The sequence below is a fragment of the Saccostrea cucullata genome, unplaced genomic scaffold (genome assembly GCF_032062105.1).
Source record: "Saccostrea cucullata isolate Sc308-1 unplaced genomic scaffold, CSIRO_AGI_Scuc_v1 ctg854, whole genome shotgun sequence".
Lineage (NCBI taxonomy): Eukaryota > Metazoa > Mollusca > Bivalvia > Ostreida > Ostreidae > Saccostrea > Saccostrea cuccullata.
In genome coordinates this window covers 242,666-267,335 of record NW_026934639.1, presented here as the reverse complement: position 1 = coordinate 267,335, position 24,670 = coordinate 242,666, and the positions used below count along the sequence as shown (strand labels likewise).

At 34.4% G+C, this 24,670-nt stretch overlaps 1 protein-coding gene across 1 annotated transcript in view; it reads right to left on the bottom strand.

Annotated features, from left to right (window-relative positions):
- Positions 1-6,212: 6,212 nt before the first annotated feature.
- Positions 6,213-24,670, bottom strand: part of LOC134241094 (myotubularin-related protein 13-like) — a 45,821-nt gene continuing 27,363 nt past the window's right edge. Inside the window, 18 exon segments of the mRNA XM_062723183.1 lie at positions 6,213-8,561; positions 9,270-9,401; positions 9,676-9,839; positions 10,094-10,240; positions 12,050-12,359; positions 12,654-13,006; positions 13,200-13,386; positions 14,497-14,682; positions 15,080-15,184; positions 15,594-15,767; positions 15,965-16,149; positions 17,474-17,521; positions 18,344-18,460; positions 21,231-21,479; positions 23,999-24,073; positions 24,076-24,089; positions 24,256-24,336; positions 24,442-24,637. Coding sequence (XP_062579167.1) covers positions 8,472-8,561; positions 9,270-9,401; positions 9,676-9,839; positions 10,094-10,240; positions 12,050-12,359; positions 12,654-13,006; positions 13,200-13,386; positions 14,497-14,682; positions 15,080-15,184; positions 15,594-15,767; positions 15,965-16,149; positions 17,474-17,521; positions 18,344-18,460; positions 21,231-21,479; positions 23,999-24,073; positions 24,076-24,089; positions 24,256-24,336; positions 24,442-24,637 — 2,813 coding nt within the window. The 3' untranslated portion in view covers positions 6,213-8,471.

Here is a 24,670-nt window from a genome sequence, read left to right as displayed (position 1 = left end):
TGAGACATTCCAGACATTTCATCTTTCACATTTTACTTTTAGGAGAAGCTATTTAAAACAGACATCATGTTATATATATCACGTACATGCAATTTAAAAATATCAAAAGAGGTAATGAACACTGCACATTAAAGTTTCTTACTATTTCAAGCATACTTCAAGTCAGTTTCTATTAAATGAATCAATAAACTGAGCTACATGAACATCTCTATAATACATATAGTTATATCAGATAAATAAGTTCATTGCATTTGATGGTCAAATTTAGAATGAAAATTACACATTAACTTTATTTATCATAAATGAAAGTTATATACTAAGTACTGGTATAGTATCAGATGTTTTATTCATTCAAATAATGGTAATAAATATGTGTACTAGTAAACTAGGTATAATTCAATTTTATCTCTTTTTTCAACAATGATGATTCATCTATACAAGGCTACAAATGTCATCTGAGATAGATCATATTATCATTTTAAAGAACCAACCCAGATATTTCTTTATATTCATAGTTGGTATGTACATTTGAAACAACCAAGATTTTGTCTTTGTTGAGGCTGCTACCAAATAAGAGGGTTCATGCATTATCATTAATTATGTATACTTAATTCATGCAATCAAAATGCAGTCTCTTATCATGCTTATGCAGGACACAAATATTATACAAACTAAAATTAACCTAGCTCCTCTGATAAATTTGCCTACCTCCTAAAACTCCAAATTTTGAATCTACAACATGAAACATGGAGAGATATTACATACCATGTTGGTTTGACAAGTCTTGGCCTTTTTTATCTGTTATTGTGTTAGCCATTTTAATCACTCCTCATGATATTTCATCTCTGACCCTTTTCCTCATACCTTTCAATATCTATCTAGGTGACAATTATCTTAGTTTACATTTGAATATTAAGTAAATTGTAAACTTAGTTGTTATATATTTAGCAACTGTTTACATTCAATGTTTCTAGGAAAACAATGTACAGTACTTCCAATAAAATTTCTGGTATAAGTTGCATTACCAAAGTGCCATACACATTTTTTTAAGGTTAACCCCCCCCCCCCCCCCCCCCCCCCCCACAAAGAAAATAACATCTTAGTTTTTTGACCAAAAATAATTGTAAAATGTTTTATCTAGGGAATTAATTTAATAGCAACCCTAGTTATACTGTAGAAGCTGGGTTGGGGCAGTTTGTAAACGTGTTATACCGCGAAGCCGTTTATAAAAAAGCTAGGTTATATCATGATTATAACTTGATTTGCTATTCATTCCTTAAAATTTCATATTTCATCATAAAATATCTTTTTTAACACCTCTTTTCTTAAAGCTGCAATGGTTTAACATTGAAGATTGAAGTAGTTGTTCCACATGAATTGCTGGGGCTACTCACAAACTATATCATCCTATCAAACTTTACAGTCCCAAATCTTAGAACCTCCTTTTTTTGATGGAAAAAATTCAACATAAATTATGTTCTTTATTTTTTGCTATAAAACTTAGGGACTGTTCAGTTAATCATCTCTGCTGCATCATGTATCTGAAAATTTGTTTTAAATTGATTCTTGAAAATTGGAAAGGACCACACCCCTTAAAAATCCACACCTCCACAGAATTCAAATGAAAGCAGAGGTGAATCAAGAAATAATTTTTAATAATTTAATTTTACCTCTGGAATATCTAGGGGCCCATGCTGTTTCTCCCCTTCACAGAATTGTATTGTTAATAGATGGATAACTCTTCATTATCTTTACCATTTCATTCTGCCCAATGTCTGCATTGATGAATGTCGATCAATATTATTTCAAATCTTACACAATGAGCAACTTAGACCTGTAATTTATTGCTTTAAAAAAGTGTCACCGTGTGTGTGTGTGTTAAAAAAAAAGGATTTTTTTAAGTTTAAAAATTGATGCCATTAGATAGTCCCCCAATCAAGACATTGTTTTTATTGTCATCATACACTGCCATTCCTCTTTACCTGACAAGCCTATATCTACAGTGCAGATATAAAAACCCTATAAGTATGTCAAATATATCAGCAGTTATGTTAATATTATATAAACATGATTAACATAGATCTTCTGTAATATATGAGTTTTGACTAATTCTACCATTGACCCACCTAATATTATGTATAATTTACCTTTCATGTTTTATTTCATTTGAGCAATTTTTGGGGACAAATGTATTATTAAAATGTTTTGGGTGGAGAGAAAATCTCTAACTATGCAAAGATCTACCAACATTATTGATAAGCTCTCTCTCTCTGGAATGTCTGAAAATCTGGGTTTAATAAGCATTTGTTAATAAATGTCCATACTGAATGACCCACTCTACTGTCCTTATTGGTTTTACGATACCATTTCAATCTGTTTACATACCCTAAGTAAATTCCATTTGTACAAAATATGAAAACATACATTTGACTCTTGCAAAGAGAAAACTGACACAATATTACAGACCTCTATCCAGAGGCATATTAAAATGATTTTATGTCTCAGTGCTCAATCATATTGCACATTTTTTTAAAGAAACAAGTTCTGTCACTACACGGTTAAACTGATTTTATGCTATCTCAAATAAAAACAAGCATTACGTACAAACACATGTGTAGCCACAGGCACATTCTAAAATGAATTTATCAATTTGGATTCCTTGATTCAGTCCTCGAACCCCCCCCCCCCTTTTCTCTCTCTCCCTGACACATAAATGTTTTTACTACAATATCATTCATAGAAAGACACACTAAAGGTTACTGGGTATAAGCTATATTTAAAAGTTCTTTATAAATTTACATTTTGTTGACGCAGGAGCTTTCTGGTCCAAGACAAACTGTCAGGGGTGCCAAGTGAATGATAAAGTTTGCGGCATTATTATTAATGTTTTCCCGTTAAGAAAAATAAGTCACTTACTGCTAACTTTTCCATGTTCTTTTCCCGGGTTTCCGCTCCTGTTTCCCTCCATCATTTCACGATAATGTGTCGAGCGTGCATAAATCTTCAAACTTTATGCCACCTTGCATGCACCTTCCGTTACTCTAAATATATCTGGCAGTTGTACGAAATCTCAGTCAAGCGAAACGTCCTACAGCCTACGGCCATTTTATCGAATCAGTGACCCGTTAATAAAGTGAAAACTGGCTGACTTCAGAACCAATTTTTAAGTCAATGATCAAATGTTTTTACGTGGATTTAATCAGAACCTCATTTTTTGCAGAGAATGTTAAACATTTGTTATCTTTAATCTTATAGGCCTACACGTGGGGTGCGTAGATCTAAATGACATAAAACTTTTTAAAGTCTTTATCCGACATAGGATAATTATGTTGTAACATAACTAATATGGGGCCGTATACAAAAGCTACACATATTTTTAACATCATACAGACCTCAAATTGTATTCATACTAGTCTCTTTATCCCACTTTACCTGCCTCTCTAAACTCTACTCATATTTTGCAAATGACGTTACGCAGGTCAAATATGACGTCACGATTGCAAATCGAGTTCACAGCATTGAAAATTCCGAATTACAATATTTTACCTACAATATTGTCAAAATTCAACTTCCCAAGTCAAAGATTTTCTACTAAACAACTTCACATTACATATATATAGACTTTATCCCTGCAGAGGCCATTGGCTCTTAGAATATCATATGACAAAATCGTTCATCCACTGATTCAAGCTTTTCTCCCAAAATTAGTCTACTGCAGTTATTACGGAGTAGGATTTTACCCTAACTGGGGCAAGGCCTAAATTCTCTTTTCAGTAGAGTATATAAGCTTATTAAAAATAGTATAAATATAATTATGTACCCCTGTAAATATTTAACATTTTCTGTAAATAAACTAATTTAAAAGAAAAAATCAGTGTTTGACTTGAAATGTGCAAACTCCGAAGGTTGGGATAGGATCTGTTGGTACCAAATTATTTCGAATATACAAGATTTTTTAAAACTGAAATGACTTTTTTCTTACGAAAACCCAGAGAGCTCAGCCTAACATTTTGCGAATAAACGTTTTACTTTCGCATAAGAAAGAGTAAGTTTCGCTAATAAACGCAAAACTTTCGCGATAAAGCCGTTCACTTTTGCGAATTTAGTAGTATTAACTACTCCTACAAGTAAGAGCCTCGGTTAACGTCCCTACGCTCCTTATATACCTCGGTTATGCGGCGCCAAGTCAAAAGTATCTCGCCGTGAACCTCTAGCATGCTGGAGTAAGTATAAACATGAACCTTTTGCTACAACACTGCGAAAGATTTGCAAAGTCCTCATTTTTCTCTTGATAAAATAATCTAGTTTATTTACTACAATGAAAAACGAAACAATGTTATTTGAACTTGGACTATCACAAGCTGAATATTTTTTTATGTTCACTGTAAAAGCATGGAGAAAAAGTTAAGGACATACATGCTTTCCACAACACCTGGCCTTCTCAAGATATTCTCAATCTAAAAATCATAGTACCATTTAAAGACACTCTTTAAAAATCAGCATATATACATGTACCAAGATTTTTTTTCAAAAGATAGCAAATGATGAAGAAAATGAAGTTTTAAATTACTACTAGTATCATATTGTAAATGTTAAATTTACTGAAAGGGGGGGATCATTACAATATTTACGCAATGCAATAATTTTCACTTCAATTTCTCGATATAGGCAGGTAGAGGATTGCATAGTTTGATGAAGGTACATGTTGTTAAAGTACATGTATAATATTTGTTTAATTATTACTTTGTCATAATTAATTTTATTGGTATGAAAGTTGTGATGTGTTTGACCTAAGATTTTGTATTTACAGTATAGTTATGCCCCCCTTCGAAGAAGGGAGGGCATATTGCTTTGCTGCTGTCTGTCTGTCCGTCGGTCTGTCGGTCCACTTAGTTTCCGTTCATTTTCTTCGCAACCGTTGCACATAATTTTCAGATATATCACATGAATATCTAAAGTTCTGTTTTGGGTACCGCGCCATTTTTGATTATGCCCCTTGCAGAAAAATTTCAATTATTTGCAGTTTCCGTTCAATTTCTTTACAACCGTTGCACATAGTTTTAGTATGCAGATATATCACATGAATATCTAGGTCAAGTTCTGTTTTGGGTACATCGCACCATTTTTGACAAGTTATAATTCCAATTATTTGCAGTTTATTTGCACATTATGAAATTTAGTATACAGATTTATCAGTCTAGGTCAACTTCTGTTTTGGGTAATTTTTTTCATTATGCCCCTTGTAAAAATTTCAATTATTTGCAGTTTCCGTTCAAGTTGCACATACTGAAATGAAATTTTGTACACAGATATATCACATTAATATCTAGGTCAAGTTCTGTTTTGGGTAGATCGCACCATTTTTGACAGAGTTATGCCCCTTGGACTTTGAAAAATTCCAATTATTTGCAGTTTCTGTTCATTTTCTTTGCAACAATGCTGATGAAATTTAGTATACAGATTTATCAGATGAATATCTAGGTCAAGTTATGTTTTGGGTACAATCGTGCCAGGTCCCCTTGGACTTGGAAAAATTCCAATTGCATGTGTTTTATCTCTTGTTAACACACTGAGAGACAAGGTAAGGGTTAAAATGATAAAAGGAAATGTATTAATTCTGTCTCTTGAACAAATATCAAGGCTACGGTTTAGGTCACTGATGCATGTATAACACACCCCCCCCCCCCCCCCCCAAATCACAACAAGAGGAAAACGTATTCATAACACAAAATTAAATTATGGGAAAAGAATGTCTGTTTGTTAGAATATTCTTAAAAGATTTTCTGAAATTGATATATATATATATATATATATATATATATATATATATATATATATATATATATATATATACTATATATATATATGGTATCACGGCTTATTTTTCACCCCATGTTATTTTCGCCCTTTTGCATGACTTTGCCATGTTTTAAATTTGCACAGTCACTGTTATGTTTAAGACATTATACTGTGTTCTTTAAATTAGCCCCTTTCAAATTCACCCAATCGTGATTAGGACGAATGGAGCAAAAATAAAATGGGGGAAAATTTCCCTATACACACTATATCAATATAACCAGGACATGCCCTGTCACTGTAGCCCCGTGGTAGGGCATTTAAGATGTTAACAAACAAACCGAGTGACGGTACCTTCATCAAGCATATGCCATTAGAGGTAAAAGTCTAATGAGAAATCAAATGATAAAATAGTAGATAATTTATGACGTTTATTTCAGAACCCTATGTCAGTATGTAACATACATACAAGCTGAAAAACAATGACTACAACAACAGAAAATCAATCAACTGATAACCAAATCTAAAACAGAAAAATTACATGTACTTCATTAAAAAAAATAATCCTAGATATTTAATGGAAACAAGTAGAGAAGAAGGTAGGGGAAATAATTAAATTACCACTTTCATATTACTTTTAACTATACCAGCATAAATTTCATACATTTATCAAAATATTTAGAGTATCTATTATAATCAAATAAATAGGCATACATGATTTTCATATTCATTAAAAACCATATAAATACAAAATACATATCCATACAATACTGATGACTGAATTTTAATTTAATGACAAAAAGTTGTCCTTCCATTAAAAAAAAAAACGTATAATTAAAATTAAACTTTTTTTTTTCCAAGTTAAATTTTCATAAAACATTCAATAAAACAGTGCCTCTTCTGTAATACCTCCATTACATAATATATTGCCTACAATCAGAATGTTAAAAATCCTATGAGGAAAATGTACAATACTGACAAGGGGAGTTAACTCCTATTTCAACCGTCACAAAATCTTACACACATTATTGCACAGATTTCCTACTGGATGAAGTCATCTTTATGACACTGAGACAGAACAAAGTTGAAGAAGTTTTAGAAGTTCTCATCAATAATTCTAATTAACAAATGTTGAGCAGATTCTACATTAGAGATGAAAGAATACTGAAGCAAGCTTTCCACATTTTCACAGGTTCATTGAATGCATCAGAAGTTGAAAATTATAATACCTATCTTTAACTCTATTCCTAGCATTCAACAGTATTTACATCTACAATTTTTCACACTAAAACATATAGGAGTATGTGGTAAAATGAATATAAAATTTATAAATGTCATGGAGTCTAAAACTTGGTCACCCTTACTTTTAAACAGCTTAAGATAAATGGTTTTCAGTGTTATATAAAAAAGAATTTTCATGCTAAAAAATGATTTAACATATTTGTATTCAGCAAATATCAATGTTATTTCTCTTTGAAAGGGTGGAAATTTGTTCTGTAAAAAATATCAAAGCTTTGGTGTATCCTGTTTCCAGGTATGATTAATGAATGATCAGATCTTTCTGATGTCAGAGATGAAACTGATAGCTCAGTTTTGACTAGCAGACATGTAAGGTAGGGAAAACCCAATATGTAAAGCCTACACAAACAAAATATGACAAAATTCACACAAATAAAATGTCTTCATTAAAGACAGCCCTGATACAGGTTTCTGATAGAGAAGGGGAGGGGGATAAGAGGGGGGACATAAGAAGGGGGGGGCATAAGAATGCATACAAAACTCGCTACATTCTCTATTTACATCTTGGAATATGACAGGGTCTCTATGTACACAGAAACATCATGACACACTCTAAATCTAGTGATCCAAAAAATAAATAACTGTATGAATGATTTGTACACCATGATAGAACATTAAATGAGATATATCATTTTATACAGATGATACACAGTACTATATTATGTTTGGTGTTTGTTCAGCTTTGTGTCAGTCTAAGTATTGCTTTAACACTACTCTATACTACTTTCTGTTAAAAAATCCCATTAGCCATGTCATCTTCCCTTTTAAACATCAATAAGCTTATCACAACCCACTCTGTTAAAGGTGTAGGGAAGATTGGGCATATTTACAAAGCTATTATGCATCAAGCATGCCTTCCTGGATCTGTGTTGGTGAACACCACAGAATAACGTCTGACATTACGAATAAAGCACCAAGCTATTGCAGCACTGCAGGGGATCCCAGATTCTCTGAATCAGTTATCAACACAGATTTCAAACACACATGTTCATATATAAATTCAGCTGCTATTGCAAAAGTGTAGAGAAATATATTATAGGGCTATTTGTACTTTTTAAAAACTCTGAAAAAGTTCAGTCAAGCTGCATATATGTGAATTCATTCAAAATTGTAGGTTAATTAATCTTTTCTTCCTGTATTCCTTCATCTTATTGGATTATCCCAACATGCCAGTTTTGAAATATTTGACATTCAATGTAAAAATTTCAGCAGATTTGTGGGGTTTTTCCTATGGTAGTGAAGAGCATCAAGGGCTGCAACTTGTACAAATCCCGAAATGACACATACACAGGCAGTGTGATGTTCCGACTATGGCACCTGTCTTACAGCAGGAATTGAGAGCGGGGCACTTGTGTGATAAATACGCCAGCACATCTTCATATAAAGCTGTGAATCCTGTCTATCCAGCTCTGAGCGGTTTTAGCGTCTGCTGCCAAGAAGTTGTACATTCTGCGATTTGTTTTCAGCTGTAAAAAAAAAATCCAACTCAGTTTAAGGCATGTGTCAAAATACATTCTTAATTCAGACTAGCTTTTACATATACTGTGAATTAAATCACAAATTATCATGGGGGTTAATTTTTGTTGTTTTCGAGGTATGAAGAGACCCACAAATTCATGTCCACCACGAAATGTAAAATGTTACATACATAACTACTCAAAAATTCTTCATCCACGAATTAAAATCCCCATGAACCAAGAGTTTTTACTCAAACCACGAAAATATGTGATTCTACAGTACTTGTTTTACCATATGAATATTCACCATGTATATGTCAATAAAATTTTGATGTATAATTTATAAACATACACATTTAGGTGCTGCTTCTTGCCTGCTTATTTATCACAAAAATAAGTACATACAGAAGTACTTGCTCAAATTGCACTAATTTATAACTGATAACAATAATCTATTGACTTTAATGAAAACTGCACTTCATTGTAAGTTTATATTATGTACAAAATTTAACATATCATTTCATTCCCCTTGCAATATGATTTTCCTAAAAGTAGGAAATGCTTATGTCAAACTTATATTTATTAATAAATTTTTACACCAAAATCACTGTAGACAACAAAGTATATAGATTTGATACATTTAGCATTTCCTAAAAGCTCTCCAGGAACAATAAACCTTTTAAACGCACAAACATAATAAATTGTCTTCGTTCTTACCTCAAAGAAAGCGTTTTCGTCAGCCTTTTTTGGGGCCCCCTGTACATTACGTATGGTCTGTACAGACTGGATGTCAAATAGCTCTATATAACCTTTACAGTTTGTGTCTTCTTCCGAGTCATAATACCTCAGCTGTCAAAGAAAGTTTACATCTAACATCTAAACACAAACACAGCTACAGTTTCACAGGTTGTGAACACAAGTTAAACACTGCAATAACGTATCTTTTTCTTTCATTCATTTTTACAGATCTAAAAATTTCAAATTACGGTATTTACTAAAAAAAAAAATTTTTTTTCAGGTTCACAATACACATTTTTTTAGCTAGAGCTGTTATTATTGATCAAATTGGTACAAGATATTCAGAAAGAAATGCAACATTTATCTCCTGTTTGGGGCCCCTTACCTGGTGTTTGGTGGAGTCCAGGACAAACCAGCGCTGTTTCCATCCCTTTAGGAGGGCCCCTCTTTTGAAGAGGTAGCCTTTGTGGAGACAGCTGTTCTCTGTGCTGGTGGTGGCCGGGGTGTACGTAGCATATGTTGGACCACTTTCTACTGGAAGCTCTTCATCTTAATTATAATGCGAAAAATTAACTCCATGTCATACTATGGCCGTCTGTCCTACCACTTAACATAGAAACAATTACCGGTATTACAAGATTTCAGTACTTTACCATAACTTGGTTATTTTGGACCAGACTTTGGGGGAAATCTTAATTTTTTTATTTTTTTGGCATCAACTTTAGAGGAAACCAATGTTTTGAGGCATATATTCTCCTTTATACCTTCCGATGGCAAGCAAGATCTCTTTTTGGTGAACTTACTTTTAAGAGTAGATGTGTCGGATACTCTGGATACGCTTGTGTTGGTACTGCTGGAATCTGAGACGATCTTTAACTTTGTACAGTTCTTTGGTACGTGAGACAGACATTTCTCATGACAGTTGTATCCACAATCTGTACAGTGCATCCCTACAACACAACAAACCTGTTAAGGCCCTGTCACACCAAGCTGCGTTCACACGGAGTCAGTACGGCGTTGTTAAATTTTTTATAATCGCTGTGGAATCGCAGGGAAATTGCACAAATTTCTGTAAAATTTTCACAATATGAAGATGTCACGGCGTCCCTACGGCGACAGACGCGATTCTACGGCGATCTCACGGCGTTCTACTGCGTTTTCACGGAGATCTCTCGGCGAATGACTGCGCTTCCGCGGAGTTTTCACAGCGCGTTAGGAGTTTTCACCTCGTGTTTACAGCGTTTTCACTGCGCTGGCTGCGTTCACAATACGTTCACAATGCGTTCTATACTCATTGATATATATTCAGAAGGAATGTCAAACATTTTTATTTAAAGAATCAAGTTACACGATGAAAAGACTTCTAATCATGCCAAGGAATATTTTTAATAATTAAAAATGTTCTATATTTAAATAATTTAGTACTGAATTATTAATAGTTTTATGAAAACTCCTTTTTTCAATTTCATCGGTTCAGTTGTGTAGTTAGATTTTCTTTAAACATATTATGAATGTAAAAAAAAGAATAAACACACCGAAAAGTTTTCTACAAAATTTAAGTGAAACAACAGAGTTCTGGTGTAATTTTCTCTTCCATTTTTTTTTCTCACTTAAATGCTCCTAGTGCAACAAGTACGTTGGAATTATCGCTGATCAAATATGATCAAATATGATCCCATTGCTCTTGTTTTGTGAGCTGGCTGACAACGCTCTAACAACGCCGTGAAAGCGCATTGTGATCGCCAACGGACGCTGTAGAGACGCCATGGAAGCGCAATGATCGCAGTGACAACTCCGTGCTGTCGCTCTGTACTCGCAGTCGAAAAAATCACAAGATGAAGAATCTCATTAGAAGCGCCGTGAAAACGCGACAGAAACGCAGTGACATCTCCAAGGACTCCTCGACATCTCCATGAGGTCTCCGTGGAAGCGCATTCTACTATCACTGCGTTCGTGCCGCGATCATGTGCGTCTTCACGGCGTTCATACGGAGCTCCCACTACGTTGTTGGAGATCTCACTGCGCTGCTACGGCGATCATACTACGTTTCTACTGCATTCTCATCAGACCGCGATCACTTTGTGTACTTTGTGCATGCTCAAAGTGATCGCCGTCCCCTGGCGTTCTTGAAGACCCTACGCGACCCTACGGCGTTCAGTGGAGATCTCGCCGCGTTGTCACGGCGCTGTAGGAGACTCTACTGCGATCACCTCGGCATTTTGCATTTTTTGAAGACGCCGTGCAGTCGCCGTGAGGACGCAGCCCTGGTGTGACAGGGGTTTTACTTAACAATTCTACAAGTATTACATGTCTCAAGGCCAGTATTAAACAATCTCTCAAAAGTAGAACAATTATACAGGCCTATCAAGGTGCTAAGGGTGGAAGATTTTACTTCAAGAATGAAAATCACTTGGCTGTAGCATCAATTCTTTATAAGCATGTTCACTATAAGCATGTATTACTGTATAATTAAAATTTTGCTTTTGAAAATCACTTTGCTGTAAGCATTAATTCATTATAAGCATGTTTTACTGTAAATGCAATGTCAAGGAAAGAAATTACAAATTGACTCCTTTAGCACGAGAAAAAGAGAAACTTGACAACCGACTACCAACCTTCCAAGCTGTCTGAATAATCAAAAATTAAGCTTCAGAATACAAAGAAAAACAGTTCTTAACTCAAACATTAGACAAACATAAACTTGTTAAAGTCTAAGGTACTGTAGTTGACCCTTTATTTCAGTGACCTCCGTAACCTACCTGTCTTCAGGAGTCCCCAGAGAACCTGACTACAATAGTCACAGTAGGCCGGCGTGGTATAGGTGTGCTTCTCAAAACGGTGTGGCTGACTAAACATTTTTGCTGCTTCACCTAACATCTTTCCTTTCACTAAAATTTCTAACGTTGATCGCTTGTGTATTGAGCGTCCATGAGATTTTACAATTTGAGTATTAAAAGACAAATTTCTTTGCATAGTCTCTCGTTTTCCAGTGGGCAATTCAAGCTTATCCCAAATTGTCTTCCATTTCTGTTGAAAATGTCCCAAGTCTGTCTCCAACTTGTGTATTTCCTGTTGTAAGAATAAAATAAGATCAGATTTTCACTAATTTAAGAAAGTCAAGCCAAAAGAAAGGTCGAAATAAAAAAAATGTTGATGCAATTGAATAACTCTCATCTCTATGTATCAGCTTAAGTTTGATAAATTCTATAAAATCTGCAGAACAACAGAAAGACAGACAGTAGACACCTTTCCATTTTATATTCAGCTCTTCTAGTTTTTGACCATTAGTGCTAAAACATCCATAAACTGATAAAGTCTTCTTGTCCTGTACTCATAAAACATCATGAAAGCAGCTGGTCATACCTGAAGCTTTTGCCTGAACACGTTGGGTTGCTGCATGAACACATTGTCATGACAACCATTGACAATTCTCCGCATGAGCGGTTGCCCAGCGCTGTCAGTTTTCTCCTCCTCACTCATCTGGATTTCTTTGTTTGTCGTCTCGATCTCATAGGCCGGGCCATGAGCGAGATCCTCATTCAGAAAGTAGTCCCAGATCTTTAGATTTGAGATATTGGAGTAAGGTCGCAGGACTACGTCTTGGTCTGAGGGGCTATAATAGAAGTTCATGAACAGTGTAGATTTACGATGATGTTTTTCTATGTAGTCCCAGATAGAGCTTCCCTGATGAGACTGGTGCCTTGTGGCAAATCCACCTACAAAATAAAAGTTAAGTTTTATCAAACGAATTAAATTCAAAATCAAAACAAGTATAATATACATATACATATGTAGAAAAAATATTCCAATTCCTTTTAAATTATCAAAAAATGTCCAAAACTTCAGTCAAATGCTCAGACTATAGTATATAAACTGAGATCGTATAAATTGTTCATTCATTGTACACACCATCTAGATCAGCTTGTTCATGGTTGATCTTGGACGACCTCCTGTCTTCCATTAGCCAGCCTGCCTCCACCCGCTCGTATTCGTTGTCCATCATGAACGTTCGGAATCGATTGGACACATAGTGGTAAGCAATAAATCTCAGGAAGAACTGGTTAAACTCGAAAGACAATGGGAACTGGTTGTGAATCTGTATCAAGACAGCAAAGTACATGTAATTATTTATTATTAGAAATTGTCTGTCCCTGATTATTCAAGGAAAAATACAAAACATGAGCTTATTTTAGATTGTAAACTACGAGGGGTGACCAAAAAGTTCGCAAACTAATTAAATTTCTTCCAATAAAGAGTTGATATAGAGTTTCAGTGTTGAAAATGTTTCAAAGTAGTCCTCTCCAATTTGAATGTGCATCTGCAATCATTCTGCCCATGCGCGGATCACGTGATATAGGCTGTCACGTGACATGCTCTTTTGCATTCTGTCACAGAAGCTTAAAATTTTTTCCAGCTCTTATATTTCTTACCATGCAAGTTATTTTTTACAACAGAAACAGTCCATTTGTCAGAAATGGCCTAATCTCGGCAATCGTATGGGTGGATAATGATACCCTTCTGCAGAATGAGAATGGTGACTATCAAAACCCAAGTCATCTGTCTTTTGAGCCTCGTTTAATTCATGTGGATTAAGTATAGGTACCTTCAATTTATAATATCTGATATGTTTAAAGTCTAAAGTAAACAAAATTTTAGGGATTTAATAATTATATTATTGTAAAGATATTTATCTATTTTTCAAAATGTTACTTGGCGATCTTTCAGATCAAATTGCGAAACAAAGGACACGTTATCTTTCCCAGTTTGCTTTCAATGGGCAACAGAACAAACATCATTTTTGAACATTTCCCTTCCTTCACTTATACAATCAATCCAATTGATAACAAAACTTCTAGCATGTCTGTTGTCTTCATAAACCATGTACAAATTATTATTAACTTCTGCAAAGGAATTTCCAAGATATACGTTTAACTTTACAGCCGTTCATTTCCTGAGTCAACTATTTTTTGTCACAAGTGATCTACCTTATGACGTCATTTTCACATTGTGACGTCACAAGCACGGGGCATTACATATGCTTTTTATAGAACATGTGTACCAAATTTCATTCTGATCTGAATTGTGGTTTTGTTAATATAGAGATAGTTCGCTTTTTGATCACCCCTCATATTTTACAGAACCATTTTAAAGATCTAAGTTGTTAAACATGACCACAAAATTAATCAAGAGAATAGTAGCAACTCACCTGATGGACTACATCCAGAAACTGTAGAAACAGTGGAGCAAACCCACTAGCATGATTGGCTATTGTCTGGTTGCTACGGTGAGTGAAGCGATGCCCAAATGACAACCACTCTTTTTCCACCAGACACTTGAATCCTTCAATGGTGCGGTAGTATGGATCCAAGAGCAGCTGCGCCACAGACACCACCTGGAATGGAAGGGAACTCTATTTATTCCATGATGAAGAGATTACTCAAACTAGCAATATATCACATAAGTATCTTATATAAATTTAGATGAGACCTTACTTTCTGATTTATTTTCTAAATCTAATTAGGCCTATCCTTTTTTCAGATGATATGCTTATAAAATATGATTTAAGACATGCTCGTGATATTAGTCCTATGGATTAGGCATTAACCCATATAATAATTTTTTATAGTAAATTTCTATTCCTAGCTCTGAAGATAAGACATAGTAAATGTAATGATAAGACTGTGTACCTGTGTTGTGCCGTAAATTTATAACATGTAATATTTCCATTATAAGGAGACTGTATACCTGTGTGGTGCAGTATATTTAGTAGTTACGTTATAATTCATTACCTGTGTGGTGCAGTCCCAGCCGTCCTCCAGACACAGCATCACAGACGACCCCTGTACATCCAGCAGGTCTTCTGTAGCTCCAGCCAGCTGCATGATGTTCTGGATCTAAGATAACAAACACTGGTCTTATTGTCACATTTACTGGTATAACTGTTATCAACTATACCCTCATTGTTGTGATTATATATCGGTATGTGCAAAAAATAAAATGGCACGGTGATTTTCTGCAGAGTTACCGTGACTCTAATAGTGCAAGAATACATCACTTATACAGGGTTATTTTCACTCTGTTATTTCAAATGATTTTAAATTCCCCTCAATACAATAGGTCAAAGGAGAGATAAGTTTTTTGGTGCGTTTAATTGACCTATTTATAAAATGGGCAATACAGGGGAAAATAAAACCGAGCGATATTTTCACGTACAATGTAGGATAAGTACCATGTAGGTCTCTAAAAAATAACCAGTTTTACTAGTAAATGACCTTACTATATAGGGAGCCATCACGGTTTTACCTGTAAGAGCCATTCTGATTCCTCCACAAGCTTGAGGAAGCCTGTTTCTGCTGGGAGGGGTGCACTAGGTACACACGCCCTCATTAACTTCTTAAAGCTGGCCTTGACATGTCTGACCTCATAAAAATCCACAGGGATAAAATCACACTTAGGAAAGGATTCAGCCTTGATTCCCTGAATAAAACATACATGTATACTATCCGACAAAAAGAGATTTCATTTATTATGCCACAATTAATTGTAAATGATTTATCCCTGAATTACATTCATAAAGTAAACAGGACAGAACCTGTCTTTTTGAAAGAATTTCAGATGCTGAATTCCTTTAAATTAATCCCTTTTTCATTTGAATCTTTGATTTAAAACTTTACCTTCATCTGAGCCTTTTCTCCAAGGACATACAGGGCCACGCGTTTGAGGCCCTGGACCGAGCTCTGAAGTAGATCTGACCTCTCGTTGACCCCTCCGTTCTGGTGTAACATGGTGGTGGAATCTAGAGTGGCACTGTTAGAATTCATCCGAGGTTTTTCACGAATACTGCCAATGCGGGAAAATGCTAAAACAAGAACTTAATCAGTCAGACCTCAGTAGATGTCAGCACTATGAAATCACTTTTTTCAGGGGAAAAAGATTTGGGGATTTCGAACCACTGATTACAGTATCTTTAAAATTTGATAATTTGTCAGATTTCTATTTCTTCACCTTGTAGTGTTTGTATATTAAATTACATACACCAAATTACATAACGAACATCAGTGATTTCACAGTGTGTTTGCAAGTCTTATGTTATTACTCTACACATCAAAATGAAATTTAAAGCTGTAATTGTCTTTTTAAAATAAATTTAATTATTTAAAATTAAAAAAAAAAAATAAAAATGATATAAAAAACTTTAATTAATTTCAAAGAGATATGCAATATAAATGCACAGAAATTAGTAATTCTTGAAATGTTATTATATATCTACATCCTTCAACACTTTCAAATCTGGAGAAAATGGTACACAAAAGAAAATAAAAATATCCCACTTAAAGAACTGTTAGTAACTATTAAAGAAGTCAATCTGGTGTTTTCTTTCTATTAGGTTTTATTTGTCCCATTTTCTACCATATAAATGTATGTAACTGAAAATTAAACTAATGAAATAGAGGAAAAGTATAAGAATTAAAGATATAGTGAGAACAGACTGCAGGCAGAACATAGCAGAGACAGAGGACTAGAAAGGTTGAGAAGATAACAATTATCTTCTTCCCAATATTACCTTACCTTCTACTAATCTTACACAGGACAACATTCTTGTACCCCATTCAATCTTTCCCAAATTACTAGACACCAGCTAATCATTACTCTAAGACACTAACAAGGTTCCATTTTATGGTTCATTTCATACCACATTGCACTGGCATTCATTGATTACAAAGGTGATAAAAAATTTCATTCAAGATGTCTCTACTTCTTTCAATATCACTACATTTTTGTACTTCAAATAATTCTGGGGCCCATTCGTAGCATTTTATAAACATGTACTGAATCCAAGTCAAGCTATTGCTAGCATTACAAAAGCTGTAAGCAAAATACATGAGCTTTTAAAGCCAATAATATATGTTTTGACTATGTGAAAATGCAGTATCTTATTGCAGCTTTGATTATTTGCCAGTACTTTATGAGTTTTCACACAACTTTAAAAAAATCCATAAATCAGTTAATAAAAAATTTGATACAGTCAAACTAAATTGTGTTAAAAAAAACTGAAGAAAACATCATAAAGTGCTTGTACAGCGCCCCCTATTGAGGACCCCGTACACTGCCACCTGGTGGTGACACAGCAATGCATGACCTGGATCATACATGCAACATTCATAATATACAGTTTTATATACTTGGCCAAGCGTTCCTCAATGTTCGAGTCCGACGTGGTAAAGTCAAAACTGAAAAGTACACCAAACAGTGCAAACAATAAGTGATATTAAATACATGTATGTCTGAGACCATTAACAGTCTGGTTTTAAAAACCACTCTAGGACCATTTAAGGTCCATATGTGCTTAAAAAAAATAAAACACTGTGAAAAAGAAGTACTTGTGAATAGAAATTAATAGAAATTAAAGAATTTATTTTGGAGTTTGATTAGGAGAAAACATATGCCTTTCCTATAGCTTTATCATGTTAATAGCTTGTCTGCTGGGTCATAAAGTTGCTCTTGGTCTTAAAGCAAAATTTGTTCTTTTGAATTGAAAAAAAAATTCAAATGAGCAAATCAAGGACAGATTAAAAGTATTCTTTGCAATGATAAATTTCAATGAACATGCTAATTTAGTGTGGCACGTGCATCTGAAATAAGTGCATTTAAACTTGTATGATTGGCTATATAAATACACGTAAACTATATAATACATGTAATATGAAAATTAAAGAATTTTTTAATTTCAAACATTTTTTTTTCTGGAAAAAAATATTAAACCTTAATATTTCATATGTATGATAAAATTAATTATTAATCATTATTGATTGATAAATCTTATCATTTGTGCAAGTTACACTCTGATAATCATCAGAATTTGAAAAGAAACATTAAATGAAAGAATTAAAACATTAATTGGAAAATCATCCAAAAAAGTTTCAAATAAAAAAAGTTTGTGATTGTAGATACATGTTTCACATGTAATTTCAATCCAAAAAAACTAACTCAATAAAGTCAGTGATGAAATGCAAAATGCACCAACATGCTGTGAAAATAAAAAATAAACCTACGTTCGGGGGAGCTTTTAGCCCCACCCGGCCGAAACATGTTGACAGCCCGTAAAAATAGGCTGCTTCTGCCTGTGACGGGGTTAGACTCGGCAATGGAGTAGACTGAGTCACGATTAGCTGACAAAACAACAGTTACAGTGAGTCAACTCAACAGAGGCTCAAAGGGAAATAACTCATAATAGCATTCCATAAACAAAACTACCCAGTATGTGTCAATTATAAATATGTCATACTACCATCAAATTTGTTGTATTTTTTTTCTATTTTGCATATTTGCTGTACATGGTTAACTATCGGGTAAATATAAAAAATTCTTAAAAAAACAAATTCCTTGGACTTCCATCTTAACACTTGTAAAAAAAAGTAATTTTTCAAAGTGGTTAATCAATGTTAATCAGCATTTATAAAATCAAATGAAGCAATTTAAATATATTAAAATGAATTTTTGCTTAATAGTTAGAAAATTATTTGTTGATGCAAAATAGATAAAAATTACAAGTAATATTTGGTCCAATCTACTTTGTTTACAATGAAACTTGCCTACTTAAGTCTTACTAATAAATACAGTCTGTATTTTTTTCTTAAAAATAATAAAATCAAACTCCATTCTATATACTAAAATTTAACAAATTTTTGACATTCAAAAAAGGGTAGACAAGACACATTTTACAATACATTTGTATTACCTACTAATAAACGATTAAATTAGTCAGTACTAGTTTTACAGGAGTAACACAAATTGACAATATTAATTTAACATGAAGCAAGACAGTAATAATGAACAGATAAGCATAAAACTTTTTCCTCAGATATTATTTTAACTGGAGGAATGGAGGGACCGTTGTCAGATTCTCAGGTCAATGTAAGATTCTAAAACAAGAGGCCTGTAAGCCACAGTGCTCACATGTGCAACAGGTTCAATGAATGAACAAGCTGGTTGTGGCCATGGAGATAATTTCCAAAGTCTCAAAAATTTAAATCAAAAAAAACAAATGTTGAAGTCTCATATCAGGTTTATAAACTGCAATCTTGTGCTTAAAAGTCTGAAATTCTATCAAACCATGCAAATTTCATAATTCAGTCAACCTGCTTTTAACTTGACTATTCCGAGGTTTTTTATGCATCATCCATGCAAATTTGGTCCCGGTAGGGCTTATAGTTCCTTGGGAATGGACCTGCTCCAAAAACTTTAACCTGCTCCAGTTTTTTGTTTTAAAAAAAATGTATGTAGTAGTTCCAAGAAGTTTGGTAGTGTACATCCCTGAAAATTTTGGTTTAGAATATTTACAGAAGGACTGGACAACTTTATGATAAAACGCCGGGGGTAGACAGACTGACAGACACCACATATAAAAAATTTTGTTAAGAAATTTATACCCAAATTGAACACATTTTTTTTTCAAAAACAGAGCAGACAAGACACATTGTACAATACATTTTTATTACCAACTAGTAAATGATTAAATTAGTCAGTACTAGTTTTACAGGAGAAACACAAAATTAACTATAAATAACTTAAAATTAACAGATGGTAAAACTATTTCTCTAGACAGAAAGTGAGGGGACAATTTTCAGGTCATAAACTAAACCCCAGAAGAAGTGCCACACAACAGTTTCAAAAAATGAACTAGCTGGTTGTGGCCATTAAAATAATTTCCATAGTTTCAACAATTTAAATTTACAAATTTAACTTAAGTTTTGTATCAAGTGAATAAACTGGAGTCTTGTTCTTTAAAGTCTCTGAACATTTCTCTAATACCCATGAATATATCTTATTCCTGCTTTTACTGCAAAAACATGAGGATGTTTGCAGATTTATATGAAACTGTTAATTAAGGGATATGAGAAAATTTTGCTCAATGTTAACATAATTTCTGACAAAGAAAGAATGTTTCCTTCATTTGACTAGTTGTGGTAAAGTTGTTATTCAATGAAATAAAATTTGAACCTATGCATCATATAAAACAATGCCCTTTCATAATACTGCTTCTCAAACCTAGTTTTGGGGTAGGGGGTCAATTTAAAACTTTAAAATGCACTGCATAAAGGACAGTCTAGTCAAAACTTTATCTTTCATTATTTAGTCATTCTTGACTATTGGTTTTTCCCTATTTTGATTTTTGTTTTAAAAAATATAAAAAAGGACCTTCAAATAGGTATTTTTTTGATCAGAATATCCCCATAAAAAATTTAAATCAGAAAAGTCACCTGAGCCTTTGGCTCAGGTACTCTATATAAAACTTAATACAAACAAAAGTAAAACAATGAAGCCACACTGAAGGCTAATGAAACTGAGAATATTAATATAACAGCTAGGAATAGAGTGCCCGCAAGAGTTATCTTACCTGCTTTTACTGCCATGAGGGCCAATAAAAATTAGGGATTAGATTTTTCAATGAGAACATATTTTCTGGCTTCTTGCAAACACATGATATCAAAATATATTATATAATTACCAGGTAATTTAAAATGTAGAACTAGCTGGTATTTATTAGAAATATCAGAAGTATGCAGATTCCTAACTCTCACATTAATACAGTAATCCAATAACACATAGGCTATATAAACATGTAGACAAAAATCTTCATAACCAGGTATCAAAATAAATTGTGTACCAGTACTTCTGAATCAAATTACATGTAAGGATGTTCATGGTTTGAAAATTAAATAACCTTCTCTTTGTATGCCACAACAATGATTTGTGCATGCATATGAAAATCACTGTTGTGGAAAGAACATCTAATAAAACAAAGTCAGACAAAGTAATACATGACTACCAATATTTACATTTGTATATATACATATGTGTGTAAATGTGTATTTGTAAATAGCTGTTAATGTATAACTATTGTAGCCAGTAAATTATAAGATAAAGTGAGATACTTACAGGATGTTTTGGGGTTATTGATGTTACGTAGACTCCCTGTGGCCGCGGGGTGGGACCGCCGCACCACCTCCGGGGTTTCTGGGACTAGTAAGGATTCCTGGACTCCCGTCAACATGAGTGAGTCCAGACTGGTGAGGGAGTCGCTATAGGAGGGTTTGTACGACCTCATACTGTTAGGAGTGGCTGACACGATACAGGAGAAGTATCGCTCCTGCTGAAGGGATGCCGAGATCTCACCAGTAGATGTACCTAATGGACAGAAAGCAAATGTAACTAAAGCACTCACATACAACACATATTTAGATTGAAGGCAGATTAATCGCCTCCCAATCACCATATCAATATTAAAAAAGCTCATCACATCGCTTCAGTCTGTGTGTCACTCTACCTACGAGGTTAAATTGTTTACATGTGCCTTTTCACTTGCATACTTCGCATTACTCCGCATTGGGGAATTCACTGTAATCAACCCAAACACGCCAAATACATCCCATTGCATACAACTCCAACACATTCAAACTCAACAAGACAAGCCCTATTTAAGGTTAACAATACCGCATATATACATCCACATTCATTATCCATAGCCAACCGCTTTATAGTTAAAGCTTTTTGGATTTTATAGTTTACCCCTGTCAACCACAGCTTCCTAATTCATCTCGATACAAAACCATTAACTAGATACCAATTCAATGCCGTCCTTCAAAAGGCCATTAAAAACATTATACCAACACCATCAGGTCATTTTTTTCATGGCATTACACCATTCTGTTCATTTGGTTGGAAATCACTTTTCTTATACATAAGGATCATGTAACTCATTCAACAACATGCCCACACCTATAAAAAAAAAAAAAAAAAAAAAAAAAGAATAACATTTGGGGGGAGGAACATGTATATAGTTAATTTTAACCCAGAACTAACCGACCCAAAGCATTGCAGGTCAAAAAATATTAATTAGTGTTTAATTGCCACACTGTCATGGAAACACGAACATGCACTGGCAGGAACTCGATCCAAAAATCCTACAGCTCATCAAACAGGAAGTACCTCCCAATTACTTAGTAATTCATTTACAGCAAAAAATTTAAGTTTAGCATATAATGTATATAAACTGGTGTGGTCAAGAGATGTTTGTAACAAAAATATTTCAAATTTGTCACAGAATTGGGTGGGGGTGTTATTTCTCATGGAAACATTTGTGTTGCTAATACGGACATGTTCAGATTTGATGGAACGCATCTCTCTGAGCTGGGTAATAGAACCTTCTTAAAAATAAAAAGTGGTTTGTGGTCCCTCATTCAAGGGAAGGGGAAAGTCCAAATAAAGGGCATAACTGTCTGTCAATTATGGTGCCCTGCCCAGCCAGCAGATAAGTTGGTGGGCACTCTGTTGGGTAGACAGGTTGTCTACAAAGTATCCAACCTATGACAATGTTGAACAAAAGTAAAGTAAAAAGTCAAGTAAGAAGTTTTTCATCTGACTAATCTGTAACAGGAGGGGAGGCTACTAAATTCCATTTCAATGTGTGCAACCTCTGTCTAGTACCCAAATTTGGGAAAGAAACACAGGGCCACTGAACGGAAACTGCATATATAAATTGAATTTTTCCATCACAGTTATCAATAACACAAGTTTGTACATGTATGTTTTTTCGTCTTTAATAAATTCAATGAAAACCATCCAACTGTTGTCTATTGCAAAGTTAACACCAAGGAAAAGGAATAGTGATCTTATGAGCATAAGGAATTGCATGTCATCCTGCAGGGCAGTGATCACGTGTGCAGATTAATTTGCCTCTCTCATTTAATTGAAAATATAACGTTGTTAAAACTAATAATGGGCAAAAATCTTAAAGTCATCTTGGTACGAGTGAATTAGTTGGTATTTTTCTCAAGTCCAAGGGGCATAACTTATACTGTCAATTATTAGCTAATGTAGCATGGGTTCTTTACAGGTCTCTTCAGGCCTCAAATACATCGAGACCGCTTTTGACCTAGATGTTCACTATCTATAAGATATATATATATATATATGTACATACCAAATTTCATTTGCAACCATTGGCTAATGTGCAAATTGCAGTAATCTGCTGTCAGTTTTTTTGCCTTTTTCAGATAACCAGCAACAAAGAGGGCCAACCAAAAAATTCCAGCTCGAAGGAATTGAAGTCCAGAAACGGCAGCTAATACAAGGTCGAGCACAAAGCCAGTCCAAAAGTGATTCAAGACTGTGATTAGACTAATGTCAAGCAAATTTAGCAATATGCCCCCGTCCCTTCTTGTATTAAAGGGGGGCGAAGGGGGAGGGTTGTGAACATATCTGGCTCGTTGTTTCCCTGCCCAGCCAGCAGATAAGTTGGTGGGCACTTTGGTAAATCAAACCTGGCAATGTGCAAAAGTAAAGTAAAAAGTCTGACTTTAACATCCCCATCAACAGGAGGGGAGGCTTAGTACTGGAGTACTTGGGTGTTAAAGTACTGCTGACCCTGAAAATACAGATGTGCGGCCCCACTGGCCCTGTGACCAACAAGGCCTTTTTGCCCGGTAGTATGCCAGACCCTATTCATTATTGTACATATATGCAATGCGGCCTATTAATGCCAACTTCCTTTTTGTCCATCACAGTTATCAATAACACAAGTTTGTACAGGAAATAAATTCTGAAAACCATTAAAATTTAAAATGTATGTCTAGGGCAGTGATAAAATGTAACAAAACATCAGAAGGATTAAATTAATTATTAGAGGTTTACAAACAAAATCAAACCTGTTGCAGGATCTGACTTTAGCATCCCCATCAGACCACGACCATGGAAACCACTTGCCCGTAACAACACACAGTGGTCACCACAGGAAATCTGAATAATAAAATTACAGAGGCTATAAAATCCTAGTTAGAAGTAGTAAAAATAAATTGAATATGCACAAACATTTAAAACCCTGAATCACAGTGTTGAACAATAAGCAAATTTTACATAGGATACCAAACTAAGTTTATAATTTCTTTTCCTTAGTTTTCTTTACCTGTACTGTCTGTGTGTCCTGGCAAACTTTCTTATGCTATCATCTGGGAAGTTGGCAGGAACAACCAACAATGCAGGGTAACTGAAACAGAGAAAAACATTCATCTTATCAAACATCATTTTATAGAAAATCAAAAAATTCTAACACAGCCACTTAACTTCATACAAGATAAACAGCTACACCTACCTTTTAGATACTGAGAAGTTTGAGTTGACTGTGGAGATTCTGAATTTTTCCGTGGATTTCCCTGTCACTGTGGAGGAGTCAGAAGGATCCCCGAACCCCTGCCGAACATAATCCTGGTAACCCGGCCTCTCCATTAACCTTTCTATCACCTTGGGGTCAGATAACCAGCTCCTGTTGAATTCTCCCTCATCTATAACTGTCAAGTTAACAAACTGATAAGTAATACAGG